Source organism: Cololabis saira, chromosome 8, assembly GCF_033807715.1.
Source record: "Cololabis saira isolate AMF1-May2022 chromosome 8, fColSai1.1, whole genome shotgun sequence".
Taxonomy (NCBI): domain Eukaryota; kingdom Metazoa; phylum Chordata; class Actinopteri; order Beloniformes; family Belonidae; genus Cololabis; species Cololabis saira.
This window is the reverse complement of record NC_084594.1, coordinates 8,470,432-8,491,955: the sequence shown is the minus strand read 5'-3', so window position 1 is coordinate 8,491,955 and position 21,524 is coordinate 8,470,432. Positions and strand designations below refer to the sequence as shown.

General features: G+C 43.0%; 1 protein-coding gene across 2 annotated transcripts in view; it reads right to left on the bottom strand.

The window, feature by feature from the left end:
• LOC133448285 (filamin-B-like) overlaps positions 1-21,524 on the bottom strand; it is a 73,495-nt gene that overhangs the window by 28,250 nt on the left and 23,721 nt on the right. For both annotated transcript variants that reach the window (XM_061726668.1, XM_061726669.1), the window contains exons 2-21: positions 18,166-18,275; positions 17,950-18,085; positions 16,531-16,628; positions 15,872-16,019; positions 13,936-14,054; positions 13,765-13,839; positions 13,386-13,548; positions 12,216-12,416; positions 12,002-12,139; positions 10,134-10,260; positions 8,543-8,679; positions 7,493-7,686; positions 7,299-7,412; positions 5,911-6,054; positions 3,829-3,952; positions 2,535-2,695; positions 2,350-2,440; positions 2,116-2,270; positions 1,053-1,170; positions 891-970 (exon numbers count right to left, since the gene is read on the bottom strand). In XM_061726668.1, the coding sequence (XP_061582652.1) occupies positions 891-970; positions 1,053-1,170; positions 2,116-2,270; positions 2,350-2,440; positions 2,535-2,695; positions 3,829-3,952; positions 5,911-6,054; positions 7,299-7,412; positions 7,493-7,686; positions 8,543-8,679; positions 10,134-10,260; positions 12,002-12,139; positions 12,216-12,416; positions 13,386-13,548; positions 13,765-13,839; positions 13,936-14,054; positions 15,872-16,019; positions 16,531-16,628; positions 17,950-18,085; positions 18,166-18,275 (2,633 nt within the window). The remainder of the gene's footprint in view (positions 1-890; positions 971-1,052; positions 1,171-2,115; positions 2,271-2,349; positions 2,441-2,534; positions 2,696-3,828; positions 3,953-5,910; positions 6,055-7,298; positions 7,413-7,492; positions 7,687-8,542; positions 8,680-10,133; positions 10,261-12,001; positions 12,140-12,215; positions 12,417-13,385; positions 13,549-13,764; positions 13,840-13,935; positions 14,055-15,871; positions 16,020-16,530; positions 16,629-17,949; positions 18,086-18,165; positions 18,276-21,524) is intronic.

Genomic DNA, 21,524 nt, shown 5'->3' with positions numbered 1-21,524 from the left:
ACATTTTATTCCCTCTACGTCTCCTCCCATGAAGCTGAGATCACGTGCTCGTCAGGGCTCTAAATTAACACCCGCCAACTGCAGGTGAAAATTCATTTTGGCGTGTATTAAAAAAAACTCACTAGCCGTCTTAGCCGGCGATACATGAGTAAGCCATGTCGGGGAAGCGGTTTCTATGGGAACGCGTCAGTATTGGCTGCCGCGCGAGTGTGTGCGTAGATCACTCTTGGGTTGGAAAGACTTTAGATAGACCCCGACAAATACAAAAACAAGATGTGGTTGGGACAGATTTAGATGGGGCCTCTGAGTCCAAGTGAGTTCAGAGAGCTCTGACAATGTTTAACCTTTACATACAGTATCCCTCATAATTAGTCTCTCTATACATAATTTTGTGCATTATCTGCACTAAAACATGTTTAGAAAGTTGTAAAACATTTCCATTATTGTATATTAAGGGTCACGTCAAAATAAATCGACAAATTTCTAGCTAAAAAGAAAAGTGTTCATGTTTGTTTATATTTATGTACTTTTTATTTAAAAAAATTGGTAAAATTAGATCCCTGGGTAGTATGCAAGGGTTCATGAGTATTGAAATGTTAGGATCATTTTTGTACGTATTTCAGTTTCATTTTAATTGGATATACATTCCCTACTTCACTGTAAGATTAATTTAAAGCTTTTGTTAATAAAATGATCAAATTAATTAATTGGCTCTCATAATCTCTTTTGTCTTTTGCACAGGAAAAAATTTGACTAGTGGAAATCTGGTAGGCTGGTAACTTCAGAAACTTAGCCACATTGGCTGGTGATTGAAAAAGTTAATTTAGAGCCCTGGTGCTCGTGTTGATCCACAAGTTAAATTAAAAAAAAAAAACCATTGCATCACTTACCACCGCCACCTCCAGGCGACCTTGACCTCCTGCTCCCTTGGTGTCCACCATGAACTGCTGCTCTTGGTCGACCTCCACTCCTGTTTGAATCATTAAAATCAGTAGCTGCTTAGAATGATCTCCATCAGATTAGAGACGCTCAGAGCTGGAACGGCTTCCTACTTCCGTCCAGGTTGTCCACGGCAACCTTGCTGATGTCCAGCGGGGCAGCAACTCCAACCGTGAAGGGGCTCTTGGAGATGGGATCTCCTCCGAACGTCACCACGATGGTCATCTCGCCCTGCAGAGAGGCCCGTTTAGTGGCTTTACTTGCACCCAAGAGTTTATCAACAGGGGGTCCGCGGACCCCTACTGGTCCGTGGTGGAATTGCAGGGGGAAAAAATTTCATATGGTTGTAACTTTTTTCCTGCAAAAAAATAAAAATTAAAGCTGCAAGCAGCGATGAACGGGCCCTCACGCATGCAATTTTCACCGATAAATGTCAAGGACTCAAAACAGAGTCCGATGACACCATCCACGACTCTTTGTCAAACCATTCAAAAGTTATGGCAGAAAGTAGGAACTATCAAATATGGACCAACCAGATGAAGGGTGGGGGCACTTTTTGGCGTCCAGCGTTGCCACGGTAACGCTTTTGACTGAGAAAAGTAAGGTGCATCGTCGCAGGATCAAGACGCACATTTTGATGTATAACACACCTGGGTGCACGTTACGGATCGGGCGAAGAAGCGGCCGAAGAAATGGCATAAATTGCGTCAAAATTACACAATTAATTCAAAATGGCTGACTTCCCGTTCGGTTTCGGCCATGGCGCCAGGAGACTTTTCTTTAAGTTGAGACATGATACAGGTGTGTAGCAATTTTCGTGCATGTACGTCAAACCGTATTGTGGGGCTTGAGGCACAAAGTTTTCTAGGGGGCGCTGTAGAGCCATTAGGCCACGCCTATTAATGCAAACCATTAAATATCACATTTTTCCACCAGGCCTGGCTTGCGTGCAAAATTTGGTGACTTTTGGGACACGTTTAGGGGGGCAAAAAGGCCCTCATTTCGTTGGAAGAAAAATTAGAAAAATAATGAGAACGACAATTCCTACAGATACAATAGGGCCTTGAGTGCTTGGGCCCTAACTATGCGAGGGGTCCAGGACCCTTAAAGGTTGAGAACCGCTGATTCAGACCTGCAACACCTCATTCACGTGTCGCAGGTAAACGGACACCGTACCTCCTGTGCCGGCGTGTACTTGACGGTCTGAGAATAGTCGTAGTTGTCGATGATGTCGAAGTCCCTGACGGCGGCCGAGAAGGTGACGTCCAGCAGGGCTTTGCCGGCTCCTTTGGTCAGAACCGTGAAGTGGGTCGGCGTGCCGCTCTCCACGCCTGCATGGACAGAGCAGACGGAGAGAGATTATCTACCTGCCCTGTGGTTGAACCCAAAGCCCCCGGAGACGGGACTCACCGGAGCGGGCCAGGCCCGGACCCTCCGCCTTCACCTTCCCCGCGTCGTGGGACGGGCTGACCTTTACTGTGAAGGGGCTCTGCGGCACTTCCTGGTGGGACAAGTGCAGCGGTGTTACGTCGCTGCTGCAGCCGGACCGGCGGAGCAGACGTGTGTGTGTGTGTGTGTGTGTGTGTGTGTCGTACCTTGTTGGTGAACAGGACTTTGACAATGAGCCTGCCGGCGGCCGGCGGGACGTACTTGACGGTGAACGTGTCGTTGGCGTTGGGGATGATGTCGAAGTCGACGTCGGCCTCGGTGTCGCTGATCATGTTGGCGTCACACTTTATGCCCACGCTCACGTCGCCTGAACCAACGAAAACAGGTCAGAGAACGCAGTTCAACAACACAGTCTGTTTCTCCTTGAGGAGACTGACGTCACCTGTCAGTGTCACTTTGAAGTTATTCAGTGTTCAATAAATGGATTATTTTTTATTTCGAACAAAAGCACCAAAAAAAATTTACCATTGTAAACAAAGTAGACGAGAATTTATAAACAGCAAATGTGTCATGCTCGAAAAAGTAGTAAAAAACATATGAACTCCACCCAAATCCATTGATTGCAGTATTATTTTGCTTTTTTAGATGGAAAATTTCTTCAATAAGCATCAAAATGTAATGTAAACAGCAGATTTACTTCTTCAGATGCGACCCATCAACTTAGAGAACAGCGTTTTCCCGTTCACCAAAACTACATTTACTTGACTATTTTTTATAGCGGTGGATCTCCGACCACTCAGCTGTTGAGAACGCAGGTTTTAAACACGCGTTTTATATTTTGTTTAATTTGAGAATATTTTATTGATTGGAGGACTTGGTTGACTTGTTTTAAGTACTATTCTATTTATTTTTTTTTATGTTTAATTTTTATTTTAAAAAATACCGTAGTTTCCAAAAGTTGAAAATTAAACGAAAAGCTGTTTTTTTTTCCCCCTTTACTGTACCGAAAATGAACCAAACTGTGATTTTTGTGTACCGTTACACCCCTATTATATTATTTTAATATATATTACATTTCAGTGTCTCTTTGATGTTATTCAGTGTTCAATAAATTGATTGCAGTATTTTTCCAATTCAATAACAAAATGTAATGAAAACGGCAGAAACAGCAGATTTACTTCCTCAGATGCGATTTTTTGAGAACATTGTTTTTCAGTTCACAAAACTAAACTAACAGCAGAAAGCAACAGATGCCAGAAAAGCACAAAGAACTTCTTATTTAAATCTTATTTAGGTAACTGATGGAGAGAAAGGCGTCTCGGTGGCGGTTTAAGTGCACGTTGCAGAGTTCAGGAGGGTCGGAGTGCTGGATGTTTCTGCCTTGAGCTCACCGTCTGCACATGCCAGCGGAAGGTGTGAGACGGAGACTCTCCGTCTGCACAGACGTCTAATGTGTCTACGAGACCTGCTGTTTAACTTTAAGGTGTGTAGTTGTGTTACCGTCGCCCGCTCCGGTACAATCCACGGTGAAGTGCGTGGGCTCATTGGCCTTGAGTCCGGTTCTCTCCACCCCGGGACCGAACACCTTCACCATGTTGGGGTGGCTGCCTTTACCCACATTCACCTACAAGGAAACGAAAGGAAAACATCAGGAAAAATCACCTCTGAGGTCTTATTACAGAGATTTAACACAAATACGGATCACCACAAGGCTCAATACTGGACCCACTGTTTTATTTTTCCTCTACTTTTATTTTGCCAATAAAAATGACATGGTGATTTCCATTTCATTGATTTTCAAACGTATATTTTTTATTTCATTGTATTCTGTACACATCTTATTCTGTTTATTTTATCTTTTGTAATATCTACCTTTTATTCAGCTGTTTTTTTAACTGTACAGCACTTTGGTCAACCTAATTTGTCTTAAACTGGGCTATATAAATAAAGATTGAGTTGAATTAATTTTTGTATATTAATTTCTTTATTGATTACACGTTATTGATCTAGCTGCTGCTGCATTTCAGATCAGTTCTAGTTGAATAGTGACACGGTGTTACATCAGATTTGGTGAGAATCAGGTGAAATTTTGCTTGAAAGAGGTGCTTTATTGCCCTCAGTTCAAATTATAATTAAGTATTTTATGAAATAAGACACTATTATTCCTATAAATTGAATATAAAATCTCATAATTGGGCTTAAACTGCAAAATACAGGAACTAAATGAAAAAACCTCCCCAAAAAAGGAAAATGCAACATAATTTATAACCACCTCAAACACCACATGATCGATTAAAGTGATTATAAAAGGCTTGTTAAGTAATATCTCACTACCCTAGATGAGATTAATAAATAAAAAACAGAAATTAGTCTCTGGACCACAAACTGATCTGCTGGTTTGAAAAAATAAAAGGTCTTAAAAATAAAGTCTTCCAGACTAAAAGCCTGAAAAACCCTGAGGATCAAGCAGCAGACAGGTTTAGTGAACACGCCTGCAGATTACAGTTCTCATTTCTCCAACTTGTGATGAAGATGTCACTGCGGCGGCAGCTGGGTGTGACTCGCCTCCATCAATCGACGAGTCAAAGCAAGACGAAGTCTGGACCTGCTTTTAAAGTCTCTCTAAGCCAAATAAACTGGAACTGCTTTAAACGAGTGAAGACTTGTTCTGCAGATCTTTGCAAACACACGCAGCGTTTGAGTTCATCACACCTTCATGCAGAAAAACCTTTAAAAACCTCACAATGCAACCAAATTCAATGGTTTTCATTCTTATAAACAAATTAACTGATTCGCTCACGGCCAACTTCTTTCAGCGACAATTTAAGTGTCTGAAACGCTGCACAAACTTGCTCAGATACAAACCCATCAGACCTGTTTGTTGACTTCAGCATGAAACTATAAAAATGTCAAAGACGACAGCTGATAAACTGATTCAGGAGATGCAGAAGAAAGAAGAAAACTATTGATAGTAGATTAAAAGAAGATGATAACGTATTGATACTGAGCTGAGTTAAGGGGTCAAAGTCGACCCTGAATGACCTGAAAGTTGGTTCTTAAGTTGTGTTTTACTTGGATGGATATTTTAAATCAGTGATGTCATAATAAATTAGGATAAGAACAAAAGTTTTTTTCCCATTCAAACAAACACATGAATGATTAGCTCATTTGTTATGTTCCCTTCCTGTATTTACTCGCCCCACACCTGTTCTGGATCGGACCGATTAGCGAGAGCACGCATTAGTCAGTCTCTGGCTCCGGAGCCGATCGGCTTCATAAATCACTCGCAGGTAAAGATGCTTCTGCTGGGAAAACCTGCTTCCTGGGATTCACATCAACTTCCTAAATGTGTCCTAACTTTGCCACTGAGCATGCTCAGACTAATCCAGTTTGTCGTGTGTGAACCTCTCCCCGGTACACGAGGAGATAAGGTTTTAGTTCTTTTGATCTCTTCACCTCCAACTTATTGAAACCTTCCTCAGATACGCATCGACAACTTTGATGCTTCCCGTTTTAAAGAGCTCCCGACGGTCGGATCTGGGCTCGTCCCGGTTCCCCGAGGCGGCTGCTGCTGTTTCTTACCCTGTAGGGGCTGTCGGGGATGCCGACCCCCCCCCAGGAGACGATCACCGTGTGCTTGAGGGGGGAGGTGGGTTGGTAGCTGCACTGGTACAGCCCGTCGCCTTTGCTCCTCACCTTCGCTTCCACAGGAAGTCCTTGTGCATCCTGACAAACACAAACACAGGAAGACCTGTGAGGTCAAAGCTGCACGAGCTGGAAGCTGCAAAGGAATGTTTGACTTGTTTAAGGAGGACATTTGCAGGTTTTCCCTTGTTTGGTGAAGTAACCACTTGGTAACTAGTGTTTTTGTCAGTCTGTTTCAATTTTAGTTTTAGTCTTGTTTTAGTCAAAGATTGTATTTAGCCAAACCCATTTTACAATTCAAACAAGGTTATCTTATTATTATATTATTGTTACCTTATAGAATCAATAATACATTCATTCCAGAAACAGAAGACTCTAATTTGAGTTTACAACATATTTATTTTTCCGCATTTCTCCCCATCTTTCTTTTTTGACGACACATTGGGTTTTCTTTTCCACGTCTATGTAGGAAAGTGTATCCAAAGATGGTTCTTCTTCTTCTCCAGCCCCAGAGCAGATCCCCACGTTTCTCTATGTAACTTTGTTTTTAATGGACGTTAACTAGAGCTCTGCGTTAACGGCATCAGCCTCTAACTCTGCAGCTGCATCTTCTGGATCTGATTCCTGCTGCAGCGACTGGGATTGAGGACTAACGTCACCCAGCAGAACTAAACCAGAGAAACTACTGAAAACATGGACATTAAACCAGAGAAACTACTGAAAACATGGACATTAAACCAGAGAAACTACTGAAAACATGGACATTAAACCAGAGAAACTACTGAAAACATGGACATTAAACCAGAGAAACTACTGAAAACATGGACATTAAACCAGAGAAACTACTGAAAACATGGACATTAAACCAGAGAAACTACTGAAAACATGGACATTAAACCAGAGGAAACTACTGAAAACATGGACGTTAAGGATCTTTGCTAGAACATTTCGTCTCGTTCTGGTCAATGAAAATGAAGACACATTTTAGCAGAGTTTTTATTTCGTAATCTACATTTTAGTCTCGTTTTTATTCCTCTACGATATTGCATTATATATTCAATTATCTTTATCGTCACATGACCAGCTTTTTCGTTGCGTCTCGTTTTCCTCAGGTGATAAAGGTTCGTTGATGATGATATTTAGTCATAATTTTCATTGACAAAAGCAACTTTATTGGTAACTGAACCAAACACGGGGAGAACATTTCCTGCAAGCTGCAGAAATCATGTCAACGGTAATAATGTATGTTAATATGTTTTTGCAGCATCTAAACAATATAAACTAACTGGAAAAAGATGCAGAGAAGCTTTAAAACTGCCTCTTACCTGCACGGAGACTTTCAGGGGTCCTTTCCCAGCAGCCTCGGCGCTGACGGTGAACTCGGCGGGTTGGTTGACCAGGCAGCCGCTCTTCTCCAGGCCCGGCCCGGACGCGCTGACCTGCAGCCACAGAACCAAACGTGAAACACAGAACTACCCCGAGTCGCGTCTGGAAACGTCCGGAGGGCCCGGGCGCCCACCTTCTCGGGGTGGCTGCTGTTGTCGTCGGCAACGATCTGGGCCATGAAGGGGCTGAACTCGATGTCTTCTTCGTCGCAGGTCACGCGGATGGCGTACTCGCCGGGCTCCGTGGGCCAGTAGCGGACGTCGCACGACCCGTCGTTTCGGTCCTCGCACTCGATCTTGGCCTGGGACGGGCCCTCGATGGCGAAGCCTTTAGTTAGTTCATATTTATTTCGGTCAATCACAAGCATAAAAATCAACAAACATCCACAGGTTTTTCCCTGGTCAAAATTGGGATTATTTTGACTGAAAAGGTCTGGGCATGAAGCATAAAGCTTATCTTGCCCACCTTTTAAAAGAATAGAATATACAAAAAGAACAAAAGTATCATGAGGCTACACAAAATAGTAAAAATAATAATGATAGCTCTGAAAACAGAAAGTGAAAATAAGATGCTAAAGAAACCGACAAAACCAATTTAGGTTGTCATTTCATCTCATGCATGTGTACATTCTTCTTTTTTGCTTATATACAGGACTGTCTCAGAAAATTTGAATATTGTGATAAAGTTCTTTATTTTCTGTAATGTAATTAAAAAAAAAAAAACAAATCAAACAAATCAACTGAAATATTGCAAGCCTTTTACTATTTTAATATTGCTGATTATGGCTTACAGTTTAAGATTCCCAGAATATTCTAATTTTTCGAGATAGGATATTTGAGTTTTTGAGTTTGAGCTGTAAGCCATGATCAGCAATATTAAAATAATAAAAGGCTTGCAATATTTCAGTTGATTTGTAATTAATCCAGAATGTATGACATTTTTGTTTTTGTAATTGCATTACAGAAAATCACAATATTGTAATTTTCTGAGACAGTCCTGTATAAGTGTCCATTACCTTTGCTTTGAATAATATCTTGTATGCTTTTATTGAGTTTGCTAGTTTAAGGTCGTTTAATGAGTTCCACAGTTTTACTCTGGCCTAGAGCCTGGAGCTGCGGCGGGTCAGTCAGGCAGGTTTACAGGTTTACATATCCCCCCCCCGTAACGGTACCGGTAAACTCACCCAGGACTCCCGCGTCAGCATCGACCGACTCCACCACGAAGGCTGCAGCTTTACCCACAATGCCTCCCTCCAAGCCAGGTCCCCACGCCCTGATCTGCTGAGGTCCCGCCTTGGCGCCGACCGCCACCTCGAACGGACTGACGAGAGAAAACAGGACGTGTCTGTCAAACCATCTCGTGCTCGGCAGCTTCTGTTGAAGCCGATCAAGAGTTGGTGGAAAACGTGCGTCTGTGATGAAAAGCTGAGACGTTTCTGGTTCTGGAGAATGGTAGCGGCTCCGCAGGCCTCCACCAGCTTCCTGGTTCACGTCTTCCAATACGTTGGTGCCAGGACCGGCGGATCATTAGCTAGTTTCAACATCCTGTTTACTACAGACGCTCGTGTCTCAAATACCCACCAAACTCTTCATCACCTTTTCAAATCGCTGCAGAGAACATCAGCTTGTTGGTGTATGAACTGAAATCGTTTTTCACTTTCACAACCAGTCAAGGTTCTGGTCATTAGTGCTGGGGGTAAATGATTATTTCTAAAAACGATGAATCAGACGATTATTTTATCCATTAGTCAACTAATTTAATGAATAATTGGATGATTATTCTTCTGTTTTTAGATTAATAAAAACCAAAATGTTTCCAAAAAAAAAAAAAAAAAAACTTTGTCGTCCTCCCACTCAGGAAGTGTGAGAACCTTTCCTCGGTACACCTGGAGATTTTGATTTGATTTATTTAGTACATGATAATACACTGATTGCACAGATAAGAGGTTTGTTAGTTCTTCTGACTTTTTCAGCTTCAACTTCTTCAAACCTTCGTCAGATTTGTAATATAGTTTATTAAACAGTTTTGCACAGCAAAATAAAAATATTGAATAATTTATAGAAATAAAAAAGGCCAGCCTGTTTTGTTGGACTGCATATTGTCCAAGCGTGTTAAAAATAACGTATTTGGATAAAACGGGTCACCGTTTCACACTAAATATTTTTATTACATAGAAAAGTCTCATCATGAAAGGAAACTTACGATGTCGGATGGAAGTAAAACACTTGTTTTCGGTAGGAATCATTTTCCGGTGGCACTTTAAGCTTCTGCTAACCGATAAAAAAAACTACTTTTTTTTTAGACCAGAAAACATCAAATGTAGGAGTTGATGCATGTGATGTTTGTTTTTTCCTCTTTAGATGCTCCAAGATGCTGGTGTGCTGGTCTGGTATAAACTCCAAAGGTGTTTGGGACTAAATTTAAAGTATTCACATGCTTTTGATAACTTTTGGGTTTTTTTTGCAGGCCTTTGTTGGCTGTGAGAAGGTCGCAGTTTCAGTCTCATCCTGCAGAGTGAGGACTGTTTGTTTTGGTGACCCACGTGTGAGTGGCAGACCACTTTTCATCAAGTTATCTACGCTCGGGTTACGTGAGCGACTTTCAAGCTCTGCAGGATAAAATCTGGACGTCTCAGAAACCTCCACTCCTCCAGAAATTAACATTTATATTCCCAGAACTAAAAAAAACACCCCGACTCCGTGTTCATGCCTCTGCAGATCCGAAGGCCTGATATGAGATGAGGCAACCCGGTGAGGTAATGCTCTGCTCCTCACCTCTTTGGGATGTGCTGCCCCCCCCAGGTGATGGTGACCGTGTATTTGCCGGGGCTGTGGGGGTGGTACTCGTAGGAGAAGACGCCGTCCTGACTGGAGAGCAGCTTCGCCGGCTCCTCAACACCCTCTGGATGAGACAAACACCATCACCATTAAAGCAGGTAAGAGGACGTTTCCCTCATTTCAAGCATGAACTTTGGCATGTTCTGACCAACGAAAAAGCAAAATGTTGAGAGAATTACGGGCGGGCGAATCAATGGTTTGGCACTTTTACAGAAGACAATAATGGATGTTTGACAGATCTTTTCCACGGTTGAGAAAACCCCATCTCTGGGGGATGGGAAAAAAAGGAAAAAATGTGGAGGGAAAGAAAACACAGAAATACAGCTGCTTCACCACGCGGCACAAACCGTTCACAAGGTTTATGATTACAAAGACCAGATTAGACTTGGGTGAAAACATCTTGAAAAAGGCAGAGCTCTCGTGGAAAGACGTGAAGGAGGGAAGAAAGAAAAATAAAAACACATGGGGAAGGTCTGGAGGGGATCCAGCGACAGAATCATCCCTGTCAGAGAGGCAGTGAGAAGTTCTGCTGTGGATCACCGGCTTTTATTAACGTGACCGAGACACAAGCACATGAATGAAACTGAAACAGAGAGAGAGATTATTATTTATATATACAGAGGGATAGCAAGAGAAAGAAAGAGGGATAGCGCAGTGCAGTTATATCTGAACTTCACATTAAAGAGCAACTCTTGAACCAGTCGGCCGACTCATAACCAGAGTAAAAGTCCAACAACATCCAAATATTTTAAAGACCTAACTGTATATGAGGCGTGACAGGCATTCGTCACCGACGTGATGAAAATCAAAACGCGTAAAAGTGTTTTTTTCTTTGTGCATCTTCATCCTTTGTTCAGGGCTTAAAGCACGAATCAAAATGTCACACATAAATCATGAGTAGGAGAGCATCTTCACGACAACATATCTTTGGTGAAACTCAAAAGGCGCAGGTTAGAGGTTGCTAAGCAACAAGCAACACTGTACCAAAGATACTCTATAGAGGAGATAGCGCATTACCGTTACTGCCAATGGTATGAAATGGTATCCACTTCCTGTCTCCTAAGTGGGCGTGGTCGCCACCCAGTACAAGATCATCGGATCAGTCTAATATTTTTTTTCCCTTCCAAAAAGACTTCAATAATAACAATAACCGAATTATTAAGCAAAGAAGCAAGTTTTATTTTAGTTTTAAACTTCATTTTATCCGATGGGAAAACGACTTTGGCAGTTCTGCAGTGACCGACGACTCTGAATCTCTGAATCAGCACCAGAGAGGAGAGCTATGTATTATTATTATATTATATTATATTATTAGCTATGAGAGCCAAATCTGGCGAGAGTGTGTTGCTCAGACAGAGACAGGTCTCAAACAAAGTTAATTTTCTCCTAATCTGTCGGTCTGAAAATTGCCATTTTGGTGTCAGAATGTTCAGAAGGTTTGCGGCTTTTGAAAAATGGGTCCCATATTTACTTAAGTTACTATGGGGCGAAGGAATTGGCAATAATCTGTGCTCACGTCCACTTTTCCCATAGGACTCAATAGACTCAGGACCTACTTTAGTCTCCTAAAGGGGCGGGGCAGTGGGGAAACCCACGTGACACAGATACAGGAACCCAACCGTAGTGGGGGGTCACGTTTATTGAACGTCTCTGACTGTACAGTCACACCGTGTAACAGGAACGAAGCGATGATGTCATCTTGATGGTGATTGGCCGGACCCATCAAAGATATGTAGTTGTGAAGATGCTCAGCAACATTTCGACTCCAACGACCAGGTAAGATCTGCAGTTTTGTTTTCACTCACTGGGTCCTTTGACGATGACCTTCAGCTCTCCACTTCCTGCGTTCCTGGTGTCCACCTTGAAGTCCCCGACCTGGCTCACCCTCAGGCCCGACGGCTGCAGCCCCCGACCCGTCGCCCTGCAGGCGCCCGGCGCGCACGCTGTCAGAGGAAATAAGTCAGCGACCGCTTCATCTGACGGCGTAAATGAAGAGTACGATGCAGCGGATCAACCGACCGGGTCCGATGTCGACGCTGAAGGGGCTTCTGGGAACTCCCACGCCTCCAAAGGTCACCGTGACCGTGTGCGGCCCGGCCTGCGTGGGCCTGTAGGTGCAGCGGTACATGCTGTCGCCCTTATCCTCCATCATCACCTCCACGCTGTTCTGGCGGCCCTGAGGGTCTCGGATCATCGCCGTCACATCTCCGGTGCCGGCGCCTTCGTCGACGAGGAAGAAAGAGAAGAAACTTTGATTAGAAAAAGGGCCAATCCCAATGTCCACCCTACTTTCTACCACTAGCCCTCACCCACTACCACTTCACCCTCAAAATGAAGCCACAGCGGTAGGGCTTTGTAATCTTCCCTAGGGATTGGGACACCACTCGTTACTTCACTGCGTGGTTTACGTTCGGGTACGTAAGCGACTGCGTAGTTACGTTTGCACATACGTCACACCATATCAGGAAGCCCAGAGATAAAATCTGTTTTAATTTCCGCTGTAGTGCTGTTAATATGCCACTTTATTAAGTTTTAATATTTTTGCAGGCGTAAAAGTAACCGTTAAGATCCCCAAGCTCAGTTTATCCAAATAACGGCTGTTAAGAAATTTGCTCCAATGTTTTCGGGGATGAGAAGAGCCGCCGCCGATTTATGTCGACGCAGAGCCTACGCCGTAGGCTCTGCGTTGGTGTAACGTGGAACCATAAATCAGCCTTTATTCTGGCGAGTTCTTAAAAAACGAGCAAGCGAGTGATTATGTACATTCACTGAGTGAATATTATGAAAGTTATATATTTCTCGCTATAAATGTAATCAAAACGCATTTTTATGCAGGAACTAACTCAAAATATTGATTTTATTCACCAAAAATGAGAAATGGCCGCTATGTTTTTTTGTTTGATTCAGTCCTCAAATGATGACGTAAAGCATTCTGGGAAATTTCTCTAGCCCTCGGTCAGCGAGTCAGCATCTGAAATCCCTCTCTCTGTAGGGCTAGATTGATAACCACTAGCCCTCGTTATGTCCACTAGTCCTACATGCAAAGAGGAATTGGGACACCACTACCCTCACGGGAACGCGCAAAATTTAGGGGTAGGGCTGAAAAGTAGGACTAGGGGGGGATTGGGACTGGGCCAAAGTCTTCAAAGGGCCGTGAAAATAAATAAAATCATGATAATTCCGACTGACCGGCTGTGTAGATGTCGAAGTAGGTGGGCTTGTTGGCGATGTTGCCCACGGGCTCCACGCCCGGACCCTTCACCGTCACTTTGGAGGCGTCGCCCAGAGCTTTGTCCACATCCACCTCAAACGGACTTTTGGGGATCTGCTGACCTGCAAACAAAACTGTCACCTAAAAAAAGAAGAAAAAAAAAGTTTAACTGCAAATTTTCCCCCAAAAGCCTTAAAAATAAAAAAACATTTAATTTTTTTTTAATAAAAAAAAAAAAATTATTTTAAAATTTAAAAAAAAAAATATATTTTTAATTTAATTTTTTCATTATTTATTTATTTATTTTTTTACAACAACATTTCAAGCGTCGCGGCTTTGAGGAAGCGGCTACGTCACCTTGTGATTTCCCATGACTTGAGGGATGTAGGTGACGCCGTACGTCTTCTTGGCCTCATTCAGCTCCGCCTTCAGCTAATCAACGCATACCGAGATTAAAAAAAGTTAAAAGTTGAATACTTTAAAACAAAAATCATCATCAAGCCTTTTTTTAGAGGGTCCGATCCACACCTCCTCTCTGGTGCCGTCTGGGTGGTCCAGGTAGACGGTGACCTGGCCCTGACCGGCGCTGAAAGTGTCCACGGTGAACACGGCGGGACGCAGCACCCGGTTCCCCGTGGGCTCGATCCCTGCACACAAAATCAGTAAACCTCGTGCAAACACCATTCTGAGGTGCAGACAGACGTGAGCTGGATTTATGGCGACACCGGAGGATGAGAAAAGCTCCAACAAAAAGGTTGGATATATAATTTCAGGGCTTTGATCGCAGCTCCAACAGTATTTATTACTTTTAATCACTTTGAAAGTTATAGTGGGAATGTCCACATCGTTGTGAAGAAATCAAATAAAACAAGCCTGCAGCTACATGCAGCATCCGTGTCGAGGTGACGCATCGTTTCACTGCTTTCTTTGTGATTCTAACAGAAATGGTTCATTATTTTTTCATTATATTCATTATTATTACTATGATATACTATCATTAGCTACCAAACCTTCAAACTTGATGTAAAAGTGTTCAGTCGCCTCAAATATTCCATAACAAGTCTGGCGTTTGTCACATGAGACACTAAAAGCTCAGGTTCAAAGTTTCAAAATAAAAGCCTGTGATGTCAGAGTTGTAAAACGAGACGTTTAGGTCGTGTTGGTCTGCAGGAGCTGAGACGAGCTGGACCAGAGGGTTCTGTTAGAGTCTGTGTGGTTTCTGCAGCTCGACCCAGCTGCTGACGACCTCACCGGCTCATTGTTCAGCTCATTTCCTCACATTGTTCCCATCAGCCCACGATTCTGATTCAGCTTTTAAAAATAGTTGCATCGTAAGTAAGTAAAGTTTATTTCTTTAGCACCTTTAGCACAGACAACGGAATTTCACAAGGTGCTTCCCAAAGAATAAAACCTCCATAACATGAACATAAAATAAAAGTAGAAATACGATAAAAACGCGACGGCCTGGAAGGGGCCATCTCCTTAGCGTCTTAAAGCCGGTACAAGGGACAATCTGCAGGCTCTGGTCACATGATCTCAACCTCCGAGATGGAGTTTAAGGGCGTAGTAGGTTCTAGATCTAGGAGGGGGCCTGACCATGCAGAGCTCTGAATGTCAGGACCAGGATTTTAAAGCTAAAATGATTTTTAGGAGGAGGGGGAACCAGTGAAGATGTGAGTCCTATTTGAGCAGGCCAGCAGCCCTGCTGCAGAGGTCTGGACTTGCTGAAGACGAGACGCTTCCTTCTTCTTTAGGCAAGAAAACAAACTGTTGCAGTCGTCCAAACAAGAGAAGAGATGGAGATGTTTCTACCATTTAAGGTTTCTACCTTAAATGGTAGAAGCAGTTCCTCGTCAGCTGCTTGGAGGTTTGTTCTGATGACATGTCTTTGTCAAAGACACCAAGCTTTCTGCGACATATTTACAAAAACGGATATTTCCCCCTCTACGTTTTGAAAAATACCATCATTTACACAAACCTGCATAAATATGATTTTAAGGGGTGCTATGAGTAAACAAACCTACAGGCGGCAGCGTAACGAGAATCCTGGAAATCATGATCACAGTGGCCAAACAAATTTGTAAACACAGGTGGCACACATGACGCTGGTGACGTTTCTGTCGCATAATGTGACGTTCTGGAGACTAAATGTCCATTTCCCTCCGTCAAACGCAAACGTGAAGACTGAGTTTTTGCAAATCTCCACTTTGGCCGGAGTTTTCAGAAATGAAAACTGGTGACTTTGAGCTTTGTTTTCGTGTAAACGAACGGCCAAAACACATGAAAACACCACCGTTTTGATACGTGTGAACGGGGCCTTAGATGAGACACTGAAATCCCCTAAAAACTGTCTGATAGCTGGCACGACATCAGGGCCGATCACCATCGTTAATGTGTGGGTCACGGAGGTTTCTCCGAGGATGTGTGTGTGTGTGTGTGTGTGTGTGTGTGTGTGAGAGCTCACCGGGTCCATATGCACGGGCTTTCTTGGGGTTGAGTTTGGGTTTGAGCGGCGCTCCGGGCTTCAGTTTGGCTTTGGGGAACTGGGACAGGTAGGTCATCACGGACTGCTCGTCCACGCTGGGGTCGATGATCTCCTCCGGGGCGATCACCTGCACACACACACACACACACACACACACACACACAGAGACACAGAGACAAACACAGAACCTTCATTACATTCCGGTTTTCCAGCCGTCTGAACAGCCCCAGCCGACCCAGACGGATCAGATCGCTCTGATAAGTTTATTTATTATTGCATGTATCATTATTCACTCAGTAATCCATTACAGTGCCGATGCTTGTGGTTTCAGGCACGAGCATCAATGTGCTCCTTTTACTATTTCTGGCTCCAATCGTCCCGCCAGCTGCAGGGACGAGGTTTTATTCTGCTGATCTCAGTTCTGACATCAACCATAAATAAAATCCTGCATCGGGCCGGCAGATTTTACAATAATCACAAACTCGTGTCAGATGACTTGTGGTGCGGTTGTAAACGAGGTCCTTGTCCCTTTAAACCCGATTTAAAAACCATAAATAACTAAAAATTTTCCTTTTTTTTTCCTCCATATTCATGCTTCCTTTTCACAGAAAAATCCACATTTGGAGACGGATACCGACCTGCGGGATCCCGAGCCAGTCGTCAGCCAGCTGCATGGCTTCAGTAGCATTCTCAACCGGTTTTACTGGATCCCAGGTCTCCCAGTCCGGACACAAACCTGCAGCAGAGGAGAACAGTGAAGCTGCAGCGTAAAGATGCTTTCTTCAACGAAAGTTATGACTAAATATTGTCGTCAAAGAACCTTTATCACCCGAGGAAAACGAGACGCAACGAACATGCTGGTCATGTGACGATAACGATAAATATATAATGCAATATCGTAGAGGAATAAAAACGAGACTAAAATGTAGATTACAAAATAAAAACTCTGCTAAAATGTGTATTCATTTTCGTTGACCAAAACGAGACGAAATGTTCTAACAAAGATCCTTAATGTCCATGTTTTCAGTAGTTTCTCTGGTTTAATGTCCATGTTTTCAGTAGTTTCTCTGGTTTAGTTCTGGGTGACGTTAGTCCTCAATCCCAGTCGCTGCAGCGGGGAATCAGATCCAGAAGATGCAGCTGCAGAGTTAGGCCTGGGATATACTTGCTGTTGGTGTTTGCGTTCGCGTCCGTTCGCATGCACCACCAACTGCAACGTCGCTTGCGTCGTATACACGAGGAGAGCGCGTCTTACAGGCGGTGACCGATAGGGGGCAGTAAGCAGAGCAACAGTTGGAAAAGTGATTAAATATTTAATAGCAGTGGTAGTAGCAGTAGCGGATTAGAACATTGAACTCGGCATCTCTGCAAAGGAAACGGTGCCAGCGACCTCCGCGTCGTCACTTGTGGCAGCTGGTATCAGACCGGGACCAGCGCCACTCGCGGCCACAGCGAGAACTGCAGGTCGGGTATGCGTTCAGTGTCTTTTTAAGAACGAGCACGTCGACGCGCCAAATGAACGCAGGATACGTGTGGCGGCCATGATGCGTACGCGGTCTGAACTGCAAGTATATCTCAGCCTTTAGAGGCTGATGCCGTTAACGCAGAGCTCTAGGTTCACGTACATTAAAAACAAAGACAGAGAAACGCGGGGATCTAGTTTGGGGCTGGAGAAGAAGAACCATCTTTGGATACACTTTCCTACATGGATGTGGAAAAGAAAACCGAATGCGCCGTGGAAAAAGAAACATCTTAAACTCAAATGAGTCTTCTGTATCTGGAATGAATGTATTCTTGAGTCTATAAGGTAACAATAATATAATAATAAGATAACCTTGTTTCAATTGTAAAAGGGGTTTGGCTAAATATAATCTTTGACTAAAATGCTCAGACTTTTAGTCGACTGAAACTTCACACGACTAAAAGGAGAATGAACGTGACTAAAACTAATAAAAACTAAAGTGATGGCTTGACCCAAAGACTAGACTAAAATTGAAACAGGCTGACAGAAACAAGCGCAGCCGGGCTGCGTTAATGAACCCGCTGAGACGTCGTACCCGGGGCACAGCTGTCCACCAGCGCTCCCAGAACCCTCCCGTTCCTCCAGTCCTGGCTGAAGTTGGTGATGGGCAGGTCGGGGACTTTGTGCTGAATCCAGCCCAGCAGCCGCTGCTTGGGCGTCTTCGTCTCTGACTGAACATAAAAAAAGCAACACAAATCAGCTTCGTTTGGACCTCTGGATGAGCTTCTGGATCAACGTCGCCGGCCGTTACCGCTTCATCCTCGCCCTCCCACATGGGCATGGAAATGGAGTAGTGCAGGATCAGGGTCCAGACCAGACCCAGGATCAGCTTCAGGTTCCCATCCACGATGGCTTTGGAGTCTGCGGGAGGGAAACGGACAGAACCTCGGGTCAGGGATAGGCGGTATGGACTAAAAAATGTATCACGATAATTTCTGACATTTATCCCGATAACGATAAAAAAAATACCAATTCAACTCCACCTTTTCAACTATAAATCTATCTCGCTCTCAGATCCGCCATGTTTGTTACACAAAAACGTCAATGGGAATTTCCTTCCTTCCTTCCTTCCTTCCTTCCTTCCTTCCTTCCTTCCTTCCTTCCTTCCTTCCTTCCTTCCTTCCTTCCTTCCTTCCTTCCTTCCTTCCTTCCTTCCTTCCTTCCTTCCTTCCTTCCTTCCTTCCTTCCTTCCTTCCTTCCTTCCTTCCTTCCTTCCTTCCTTCCTTCCTTCCTTCCTTCCTTCCTTCCTTCCTTCCTTCCTTCCTTCCTTCCTTCCTTCCTTCCTTCCTTCCTTCCTTCCTTCCTTCCTTCCTTCCTTCCTTCCTTCCTTCCTTCCTTCCTTCCTTCCTTCCTTCCTTCCTTCCTTCCTTCCTTCCTTCCTTCCTTCCTTCCTTCCTTCCTTCCTTCCTTCCTTCCTTCCTTCCTTCCTTCCTTCCTTCCTTCCTTCCTTCCTTCCTTCCTTCCTTCCTTCCTTCCTTCCTTCCTTCCTTCCTTCCTTCCTTCCTTCCTTCCTTCCTTCCTTCCTTCCTTCCTTCCTTCCTTCCTTCCTTCCTTCCTTCCTTCCTTCCTTCCTTCCTTCCTTCCACACAGAACCATAAATCAGCTTTACACAAAAACGGCATCAACAGGAATTTATCGTTTTTACCGTGAGATACAAATTCTTATCGTGGGGAATTTTTTTTGACGGTTTATCGTGAACGGTAAAATATCACCCATTCCTAGTCAGGGGATGGTTTTGATCCAAATTTAAAAAAAAACTAAACAATTTAAACAAAACCCGACACGTTGGTGACGTCACCTTCTCCTGCATCGCTCCTTTCAGCAATCATTGATCAGCCTTTCATGCAGTTTCACCTCTCAGCTTAATTTTATTTTCCCTGAATTGCTCCGAGCTGGAAAACAGGAGGCTGGTTTGCATTTTGCTCTAAAAAACGAGTGATTAAAGCCTTAAAAACAGAGCTAAAGCACCTGTCATCGCCACAAACAACCAGCTCAACACTTCAACCTTCAACGTGACTTAACAGGATGAAGAACCAGACGATTACAGCATGAGATAATGTGACCGTCGGATCCACTGGCGTCTGCGACGGATCAGACCGCAGGGTTCAACGCCAGACGTGGATTTAAAAAACTAAAATACTTAAAATGTAAATAAAAAAAAATCTGCTGGCAGCCATGGAGAGACATAAATATTATACTTCAGCTCAGCAGAGGAGAACTGCTGGATAATGTTTTCATTAATCAGACTTTACAGTACCAGCTGGTACCGGGCCCACACACACACACACACACACACACACACACACACACACACACACACACACACACACACACACACACTTTGGCTAATCTACGTTTGCAGCACATTGAGGTCAGATTGAAGTAGACAAATCATTTTCATCTCGTTTCTTTTCAACATTTAACAGTTTAAAAAGAAACAAAAAACAGTTTTGTAAATATTCATGGACACTAATAATTTCCAATGTTTCATTTCAACCAGAAATATCGTAGCGTCGTATCCGATGAGGCTGAAAGTGGTTAAGAAGATGTTTCAAACTGGAACCAACTCCTCCGATCACGTCTGAAAGTTACATAACAAGACTCAATTATATTGTGCACGCACAAGGACGCAAGCATCTTTTTATAGCCGGCTGGTAAATGAGGACAATAGCCGCTTGTGTTGGCACCGAATATTTCGATCCGAAGTGACACCGTGCCGTCGTTTTGTGGCGGCCGGAACGACTTCAAGTTCCAGCTTTTAACGCCAGCTACGAACAGCAGTTGTGATGTTGTGATGTCACAGGCCCAAAACACCCTTATTCTTCTTTATGTGACCACATTACTCACAATATTAGACTTTAAAGCATTAAAATCTTTTTTGTGATCAAATTTTTATTTCTTTTTTCCTTTTTCTGAAAAAACATGGTGCATGTATATGATATTTAAAAAAAAAAAACACCTATACATAACAAATGAATAGATAAATGTAATAACAAAAAGCAAATACAAAACAAAAAAGTAATGCCCATATTATTAGGTATAACAATGCAAAAATTAACACATAAATTAAGGGCAAATATAAATATATAAATAAAAAAATATTTTTTTTTTAAAAAGCATTAAAATCTAACTTATTGTTTCTAGTTACCCAGCATGCCTCGGTGTAAACGTGTAAATATCACCTTTAATCTACTGTACTCCTTTTTCAAGCATGACACATTTGCCATTATATTTATTAATTCTTGTTTACTTTGTTTTTTATGTTCTTGATGTATTGTTCTGTTTTATTTATTTTTTGTTTGTAATTATGTTTGAAATAAAAGTATCAAGTCAAATCTGAAAGTATCAGTTGATCAATGCTACTTTTGTTTATATTAAAAAAAAAAAAAAAAAAAAAAAAAAAAAAAAAAAATCATTTCCATAAAGCCGTGAGTCACCTGACACATTTGCCATTTATTCATTCTCCTTTTCTTGGTTTAGGAAGGTACATTTATTATTATTTAGTGATTATTATTGTTCTTTTTTATGATATTAATTTATTGTTGCTGCTGTTTTATTTATTTATTTTGTGCTTATGTTCGAAATAAAAGATATCAAATCAAATCTGATAAAAGTATCAGATCTCGATCTCGTCTTAGTTGATCAATGCTACTTTGTTTTTTTAAATAAACATGACCGTCATTCCATAAAGTCGTGAGTCACCGCCGCCTCATCCTCAGATAAACAGTCACTGAATACACTTCACGTCTCTGATGCAGCGTTTGTCTCCCGACGCTCAGTGAATCATCTGTGATGTTGCATTAAACATGTCTGAGCTGCAGTGTGTGTGGGAGGCGAGTTACACACAGACACACACTGACAGAAGTTTGAAACCACTGATCAGCATTTCACAATAGTTCTGCTTCGCGCTGAAGGCGAGGCGCACCTTCAAGGTTCCTCCGCTGACATCAGCACGGCGCTGCGAGCCAACTTGGGCCGCCGCCCGTGATGAGCTCAGCGGATGTGATTGTGGGAGATCCTCCGACCCCATCATGCTCCTCTCAGGTCTAACCGGGCCGTTTGGAGGACCTCGCTGCCCCCCTTTAGTCCCTTCTTCCTATAACCTTTCCT